This window comes from Melanostigma gelatinosum (assembly GCF_949748355.1).
Source record: "Melanostigma gelatinosum genome assembly, chromosome: 20".
NCBI lineage: Eukaryota > Metazoa > Chordata > Actinopteri > Perciformes > Zoarcidae > Melanostigma > Melanostigma gelatinosum.
The window spans coordinates 11,941,847-11,951,390 of NC_136653.1; the positions used below are offsets into that span (position 1 = coordinate 11,941,847).

At 43.3% G+C, this 9,544-nt stretch overlaps 1 protein-coding gene across 1 annotated transcript; it reads left to right on the forward strand.

The window, feature by feature from the left end:
• Positions 1–2,998: 2,998 nt before the first annotated feature.
• LOC306794453 (uncharacterized protein) lies at positions 2,999–8,151 on the forward strand. Its single transcript, XM_079292527.1, has 6 exons — positions 2,999–3,235; positions 4,860–4,907; positions 6,038–6,151; positions 6,512–6,628; positions 6,895–6,975; positions 7,058–8,151. The coding sequence occupies exons 1-6, from the start codon at positions 3,113–3,115 to the stop codon at positions 7,127–7,129; spliced, it is 555 nt and encodes a 184-aa protein (XP_079148653.1). The 5' UTR covers positions 2,999–3,112; the 3' UTR covers positions 7,130–8,151.
• The last annotated feature ends 1,393 nt before the right edge of the window (positions 8,152–9,544 follow it).

Sequence of the window (9,544 nt, forward strand, 5' to 3'; positions counted from 1 at the left end):
AGGTTGCCAAATGGAGTCCTGAATAGGAGACATTTCTCCTTGATGCACAAGGAGGCTCATTGACTGTTATGTCAGTGATTCATTTCATTTGGAAGCAAGCCCAGAGTGAAGCAACTCCCCTCACATTGGCTATTATTTGTTTGAGTGTTTATGGAAATACATCAGAGCTATAAAGGGTGGCTGTATTGGGTTTTTTTTTAAATTCACAGTAACATTGCTCTATAAAGTATTGAACTCAGAACCAGCACAATCCATTTTTACGTGATGAGGAGAACACATGACTTTCTCCAAATGAAAGATTGATTTTCACAGCGAGTGTTGAGACAAAATGCAAAGGACATTTTAGAGGCTGCGCGACTGGAAGACTGGAAGGAAGGGGAAACAGCTGTCCAAAGGCTACAAAATCGACCTGCATCTAGGGTGCGAATAAATGTATTTTCCAGAAGTTTATTAAACAGGATGGATTAACCTTTTCAACAAAATGAATATCGAACAAATACTTTTATTTCCCATTAATCCCACTGTATTAAAGGTCCCTTAAAATGACAATTTGTTTATCAATTACTTAATTACTGCTTTTTGATTCTTCGTTCACCGTAAAGGCATGGGAGAAAAACAACGATTTCAAGGTAACACAGGCTGAGTAATTGATCAACAAATGGTCATTCTAAGGGTGAAGTATTCCTTTAATTTTAATAAATTCTATTTTCTGCCTCAGAAATTATTTTAAAAATGGTTCACAGCAAGGTCTGTGGATTATACGGAGAAACAGGGACAACGTGCCTGGTTTCAAATCGTTTCAAGCAATGCTTTCAGCACAGCAAACACAATTTCCATTCACCTCCATGGTAATTGAGCGAAGGCATCATTTGCATCTCAAAATCTGGGCAAATGAAACCAAAACTATCCACATGAATAGATACCATAAGAGTTAAGTGAGACGAGATTCTCTGTAATTTGGGTGAACCAACCCTTTAACAAATGGGGCAGGAAGAGAGTCGATCTTTCAATGACATAATCCAAAACATCTATTACTTTATGAGTCAAGTCTCCGCATCCAGATGTTTTTCCCTAAGTCACATTTCCTGTTTTCTCTCATCTGCCATGCTGCTTCCAAAACAGCTTTGCTGCTTACTCCTCACGCTCAGACGCAAACACATTTCTACAAGTATTTATGTGTCACAAGTTACCTGTCTCCTCATCTCTGGTCAGAGCGGACTGTTGACAGTTTTCACAGGGTCAACAGCTGCTAGCCGTAGAGCTTCATCCTCAGACACATTGACAGCAGCTCAAAGCAGAGCCGCTGACAAATGACACTTCCCCATATAGGGAGGCCGGGGAGGGCGAAGACATGGCTCTGCATGGCGATTTTATACAGTGAACTCCCTGAGATGCATAAAAACAAAAAAGTTACTTGAAACTTGAAAGTGGGGAGTGAATAAGTGTGCTTTGGGGTGTGAAATAACTCCGCCTCGCTGTGATTACTGCCTCTTCACGCGGCCACATTGTGGTCTGTGAGAGGTTAACGCAAACGTGTAACCTTGGTAACATGATTTCAGCATGTCTCACAAGAACTCATCTCATGTTTTGTTAAACCAAAGGGCCGACACTGAAATGAACTGCTTGGCCTGTCCACTGAAATGGCCGACATGTTTGTCCACTCAAAGACTTGAGTCCTTTTTCGGACTGGCTGCCAAGTAAAGCAGTGTTTGCGGTTTTGGTCATATTTCGCTATTCCCTTCCTTTGTCTCCTGACTAAACATCCCTTCCTCCACTTCACATCATCAGCCTGCTGTCTAGCCAGTGGTCTCGCTGAACCTCCAGGGAGAAGTTTGCATCAACAGCTCCTCCACGTCGAACATATCTAAGAAGAAAAATAAGGGGGGGGGGGGGGGTGAAGATAAATAACCAACCTTCATTCTCCACACTCAAACTGTGACTCACTGGGAAATTGTCGGAGACATTACAGATGCTTGCACAATCTTTTTCAAGTCTGTTGAGTAAGAAGAAGAATCTTTCACTTATATGCTGGAGGACAGGGAAGTGGTATATGGCCTTGTGTGGGATTATTTCATTTCCACAATTTTCACAGGAGTGCATGTTTCCGATCCTCGCGGGAGTCAACTCCTCTGTGACCCAGAGCCTGAGGCTTGAAGACATTAGATTCCCGTCTCTCTCGCTCCCACTCGCTCTTTCCATCTTGTAATACACCTTGAGACAGGGTGCCTGTTCACCTATAGCGTGCCCCATCAGGAGATGCATTCTTTACGGTGTGTTTTAAAGGCCATATAAACTCACGCAGAGGTATACAACCCCCTCAACATGCAGTCCAGATAATGTGAAACACACTGTACAATTTAAAGAGAAAATAAAGTCTCACACAGTTAGTTTCTGCTGTTGTTTTCATGAGTAGTTTCCCCAATGGACTTATAATGTTTTCCATATCTGACAATCCTTTGCAAATGTTCAGTCAAAAGAAGTCTGTCAGCTGAAAGATGAATTGACAGTGTTGACAGCTGTATATTCCACTGGGAACTGTACTGAGGAGGAATTGATGTAATTCTGAAAGGCTTACTGAAGTGTTTGGATCATTGCAGGACTGTATAAACAGCCACTGCAGCTACACATTTGGAAAGCACAAAGGAGAGAGATTCGTCCACACTCAGCCAGGAGACTAATTCGCTGCATAATGCAGCATTTCTTCAAGACATTACAAGAACCAAACCATCAATTTTTCATTTGTTATGTACAGAGGTTTGACAGCACAAGTTTCCTCTCTCGCTCTCTCTCTGTGCTCTCTCTAATTTACACACACGCACACACTTTGGCGAGAGCTAGAATGCAGGCATAAGTGGAAAATGTCCTGCTCTTTCGGGTTCGTGGGGTAGGGGGAGGCAGTTTTTAAAGGGGGAGGCCCCTCAACATGTCTGACATGTTTCTGCAGGACCGCAGGCCACTGGCTGGCGTAGAGCACAGGCCTGTGGTGGGCTGTTTGTCTGCGTGAAGCTGGCATGGCCTCTCGTTCCCCTGCATCTGTTCCCCATTAGCACAGCCGAGAGTATAAAGCAGGGAGCTGACAGGGGCTGGGAACACTCGAGTTCCTGCCTGGATCATGGGGTTTACTGTCTGGCTGTGCGTGCTCTGCCTGCAGGCCAGCCTGCTGTCACACGCCCTCGACTGCTCAGGAGCAACACAGGGAGAGCCGTGTGTCAGTGGACGGACCGCAGACGGACAGGTAAGACACGCACTACTTACGGATGTGATAGTTAGGGTAGGATGGTGGTAACCAAAGGTGTTCATCATGTATCAGTCATCATCTGTGCTGTTGTGACACGACATGGGTAAGTGCAGCCTGTTTGAGTCTATTGAACCGTTGTTTTGTTGGAACCTAACGATATAATCACTAACCCTTCTTTCAAATGAAAGCAAAAAGATTCTGAATGATCAGCATTTTCTCCAGCAAGGACGCCAAAGAGCACTTTATGTACGCAAGCTGGCAGTGAGATGTGGAGCTACATCTCTAATGTCAACGTGAAGTCAGTTTGAATTTAATTTGAAGAGAATAGTATGTTTTAAATTGTTGAAAATGACAGTGAATTTACTCAATGGTTTAGGCATTTCTTTCTCTTTAGTACAAGCCACATCTCAGGTGACTCAGCGATTAAAAGGCAGTCTCTAACTCATCTGCGTCAAACATTTTCCACATGTGATTAGCCGAGATTTAATAAGGGAAATCATTTAGGATGCACCTCTATAATTCAACATGAACAGTTTGTACTTTCATTTTCGGTTAAAATGACCAGTAGCTTACCGATGCTCAGACACAGTGCGGTCAGTGTTTCTACAGTAGCTCGGGTCAAAGGAAGCCAGCAACTCTGCTTGAATGTAAGTTCACTCCGACTCCTTGGAAAGAGGCGGCTGTGACGACAGTAGTGGTCAAGTGTGTGTCAGGATGGCAGTAGACGTGTACAGTCTAACCTTGACCTATGGAGACGTATAATTAGTTTTAAACAGAAACAAAGTCTCATTGTAATGGTTTTTACAGCCATGCCACCTCACCAAAAACACACCCCTCTGTGGAACAAAATCTTTGAGCTCCCTTTTTGTCTTTTCATGCGACTAGCGGCTGTTGTACTTTAAACTTGTGCTTCGCATTTTTCTGCGGACAGTCCCCATGTTCTGTCCAAAGTAGTCACACTCATACGGACAACGGATTCAACAGCTGCGAGGACTGAGGAGGATTTTCACCCACACATGAAAGACTTTTCATTTGGGAATTCTGTTCCATCCGAGGGAGCTAGTGCCACATATGTGCTTTTCTGCAGCAGTTATTTGTGTTGTAATTACAGAACGCACAATTTTCTAGCTTCAAATGTGGTGTGGACGAACTAATAACCGATGGAGCGTCTTCTCAGAGGCTACATTTGGTTTAGTTTACTTGAGTTTTCACTTGTGATTATAAAGGAACAGATTAAATGAGTCATTTATGGACTCGTCAACATATAATGTGCACAACAGCAGAGATCCAGATGGATTGTGGCAGGTTTTGATGAGGTTGAATTTTGCTTAAAAACACACACACACACACACACACACACACACACACACACACACACACACACAGGAAAGACGTTTTGTTAGACAGGAAAAAACGTGTGACTATTTACATACAGTGAAATTAAATGAAAACATATGAAAACATAATCAATGTGAAGGAGCCGACCACTAAATGGTCACATATCCATGAATAGATAATGAGCGTTTTTCAACCAGTAGCTGGTGTCTGAACGCATTGAATCATGCTGCAGTGTATGAATATCAACAGACTCTTCTTGATCTTCTCCTCTTCCTCCTCTCAGTATGATGATCAGAAGCAGCAGAGGGCGCTACCCTTAACTGACGAACCGGTACGTGTCACCACTCACTCCTATACCACTCACTGTTACTGCTTAACTGTGAATCCTTTAGTTCCTGCCCTCCGGTCAGAGCAGGTTTTACTCTGACAGAGTCTGGCGCACGGTCATGGAAATGACGCAGCAGAGATAAGATAAGAGAAAAGACATCATGGGAGATAGCTGAGGCAGAAACAAACAGAGGGGAATGAGGTGGCGTGGAAAGAGGGAGGTAGGTTGTGATGGGTTGAGTTCATTCTCTCTTATAGAACACAAAACACAATTATGTGGATCCGAGCAAACTGAATAAATAGATAACTATATTACTGATACAAATGATGATATCGTGTAATTGTGACACAGCTAGCCGGCAGTGAAACCATCGAAGCAAAACATAACTTATTTAAGTCCCTCACACACACTGGCAATGTGTGCATCCCCGCAATAACATATGCATATTGCAATTATCCTCAAATCTGAACTGCACGGCTGTTGTGCCGCAGTCGATTTCTCAAATATTCCACAAAGCTCATGCGAAAACTAATGCAATCATCAAAATGTAGGTCAACAGCAATCACTGCGAGCACTTTAAATGGCGGCACAAATGATTGTGGGGCACAAATGATATTTTTGCAGCAATGTGTCGTCGTCTTTGTTTCCCACCGAGTTGAAAAGGAGAAAGGGTAAGTTATTATAAAATACTGGACACAATCTTTCTTTATTTCCACAGTTGGCGGGGAGGGAAATAATTGATTGATTCAATGGCCTGTGGCACCATTATACATTTACCACAAAGTTCTATTTGGCAAACCGAAACCTTTTCTTCTCTCAAAGTGACAGTCCATTTATTAAGAAAAGGAGTGGATAAATAGCAGTACTTCGTTTGCGTGCAGATCAATGAGAAATGCAGGAAATGGCAGAGCCACTGAAAATAATAATTTTGCAGTTTCCATCTCTCAATGCTGGAGTTTGCCTGCCTACATGGGACACAGGACAGGACAAGACAGGAAAGGACAAAGGGCAATGGGCTCCACTCAGTATCCACCTCACATCAGAATTGACGCATTCCCACACAGGGAGACGTGCAGAAGTTGTTGTTTCCCTCTGAGGCTGTGGATGTGGTTGTGACCGTCTCATCCTTGTAGGTTTTGTTCAGACTTAAGAGACATTTGGAGCGGAGGGGTCCCACCCACCTGAGCCTCTCCAGGCACCTTCCTGGAGCCGTCTCCGTCAAAGGCTTCCCCAACACTCTCACCCAGGTAAACCACTTCTTGTTGAGTCACACGGGAGTCAGAGTGAGCTGAAGCCAAATGCGGGGGAAGGTGGGGACTGGTTTACAGCGGTGGCTGCTGCTGCTCCAGCGAAGCTTTAGTCACATACTGAATCATCTGCATGTGCTGGAACACAGAGATGAGCCACAGGAACCACATCATTTGTTCACTTTTCATTTGTTTGAAAAAGTACCACGTAAGAGCATCAAGAGAGAGAGAGAATGTTGAAACACCTGGATTATGTTTTTTTCCTAATTCTAATACAATTTGGTGGATTCAAAGAGAGCCCAATTGTGTGCGCAGGACGTATCAACGTGTATACTAATCCCCGTGTCTGTGGATTCTCAGGCTGATAGGTCCAGGCGGCACTTGGTTCAAGCTGCGAGTAAGAACAAGAACAAGCGTAAATCCCGCCTTGGCTCCTTCTCCCTCCTTAGCAACGACAAGAAATCCAACCCCCTACAGGTGAGTCTCCATGGCAACCCCCATGCAGAGGAACAGCTGGGGCGGAGACACCGGATGTGCAGGCAGAGATATAAGGCCACCTCACTTGGTTTTATTCGTTCAATTTGGCCCATAATATTGTGTTCGTTGAAATTGCTCATTCAGGCAATGTCCTGTCAGTTTTGCACTTGAAAACGTGAATCACCATCTCTTTCGGTGTTCGGAAATAAGTTGATGTCCTCAGAGAAAACGCTGAGAAACTCTTCTGTGTCTGATTTCACTTTTAGGTGACTCGAGCAAGAAGACAGGTGAAGGTCGAGGTTCCTCCCAAGAGGAATTCAGGCCGCTCTGGGGCCTTCTCTGTCCTGGTAAGTCATCAGATTGTGTTTGTTATACGACACACAAACGCACTAAATCTGATATTTAAATGACGTGTTCTGTGCTCTCCAGGGAGATCCACAGACTGAAGGACAGAACGACAGACCCAAAAGAAGCACACAGAAGACGAGTGCTGCAAAATGAAACGCTCATTCTCGTCTTGGCAAAGCCTGACAAGGGGTGTGCACAGTAAAAAACTAAATGTGTCCAAATGTCCTGCCCAAAAAAACATGTAAACACCAAATGAAGTTAAGTGTGAAAATTTGACATTTGGAATAAGAATTTCTGTGTTTATTTGGTTTTTCAATGATTTTGATGCACGTGTCAATCATTACTGTTTCAACTGTAAGCTGTAGCTTACGTTTCTCAGCCAGCCTGGATACTTTTTGTAGACTATTTGAAGTTTCTAATATATTCCTGCATGTTATAAAATCAAGCCACAAATGATCCCATATTAATATTATACTTTGCCATTTTGTAACCTATTTAATCACAGATTCCTAATGAAGATTGGGGGTATATTTTTGCAGAAATAGTTCTTGTGTTGTATCATATTTCAATAAAAGTTTAGTAGAGACATATGGTAGAGTCTTCAAACATTAGGTACTTTGCTCCACTGCAGCTTCCTCTATAAACGGGATAATAGTTTTACACTCTGAGCTCAAATTCAGAGATTGTATAACAGTAGCAGCTCAGTCTTTCCCTCTCTCTTTCCCAAAAATGACATTTCCCACTCAAGGGTCTGTGAAACTGACTGTGACCGATTCATACAATTGAGTACCATGGGGTTGAAACGCCACGAAGTCCCCAATGATGGCAAGTGTTACATGTGTGGTGCATGTGGCAAAGATGGCAGCAGAATTAAACAGAATGAACCTCTTTTCTATAAAAAGGCCTTAATCCATTTACATCACAGAGGCCAGGGGCAAATAGCAGTCTAAATGCAGTCTAGAGTCTAGACCATCTGTTTCAGGAGTCAACCTTTGTCTATTTAAATATCTTGTGTCATTTCTAATTCATTTGGCCAGGAATGGAAACACAGTATGGTCTGGACCAGAGGGTTTGTTTGAGTATTTCTGCAGGACACTGACGTAAATGCCTGCACCAAAATCGGATCTTTGCGGGCTGCTCTGCTTCTGGGTCTCTATTTACAGCACATCAGATTAAAACAAATCACCTGTGGCACAACTCTGAAAAAAACAGTGCTGTGTTGTGATAATTGCATGTTGGTTTTAACAATAAAAGCAGCACAAATGACATCTAAATTATTGGAGTCCCACCCAAAGTAATGTCACCAGAATATCCAGTATGAGGAAAAAAGCCTGCGTAAAAGTGTAAGGCAATCTAAATGAATAGGATGACTCATCCTCCGCTCATTTCAAAGCCCTCAGCTCATGACGTAGGTATGCAGTACTCAGTCTCAGTCTCATTTTTATGGTTTGATAGACACAAACAGAAAGCAATGGGGGGAAATAAACCCAACACAGTGTTATTTATAAACGTGGCATTTTCCCTGAAGCACATAATTGATGCAGAATATGCTTCAGCAGCTCTCTTTGGGAGAATGTAGACATGTGTAAGGTCTTGAGCTTTTGACAATACCATCATCAGATAACCTAGATTAGCTGGTTGTGAACTGTCTTGGTGTCGTCTTGGTGATAAATAACCACAGGATGCCATTCGGATTTCTCAGAAAACAGCCATGCTCTGATAAGGACTAAGGCCGTATTATTCCTAGTTAGAGCCAACAAGAGAAACACAGCCTCAGCTCAGTCCCCTGTCACCATCACACACACACACACACACACACACACACACACACACACACACACACACACACACACACACACACACACACACACACACACACACACACACACACTCCTGTGACAGCTGCCAGCAGGGTATCACTGACTGACTGTACCCTTGGGCTAATGCATCCTGGGAAATCTCGCAGTTGTTGACCTGATGTCCGACTGTGTGCGCATCAGTTGCAGTCAGTGCACACAAACACACACACACACACACACACACACACACACCAAAAGCAATATTACTGAGTGCAGACAAGCTATAAATACAATCAACCATATAAACCCATTTCCTCCGGTGATGTAAATGTTAAATTAAAGTTCAGACTTCTATCTGAGCATGTGTCACTTTGTGTGGTCAACACAAAGGGAATCCTTACAGCTTATTTCAGTCATCGCGGTTTCGTAATGGTGTGTGGCATGGTTTCCACCCTGCTTTGGGTTCAGTCATCCCCTTAAGAACAAAGCTGGTGATAATCACTACTAACTACATCATTTGGAGGCCTTCAATCTATAGGATTGCGGTAGGAAATGGCGCAAGCAGTGAGATATGTCACAATTTCCCATAACAGCTTCAGGTTCATGTGTAGTTAGTGGCTTACAGTCAACATCCTTTTCAAGCGGCGGAAACCACGACGTAAGTATTAGTTTCTGTTGACAGGAGCATCTCATCCCAAACAACATGCAATGTGGGAAAAGACAGTCACAAACAAGTTCCACATCAGCAGTGGGTTAACAGGTTTATCTT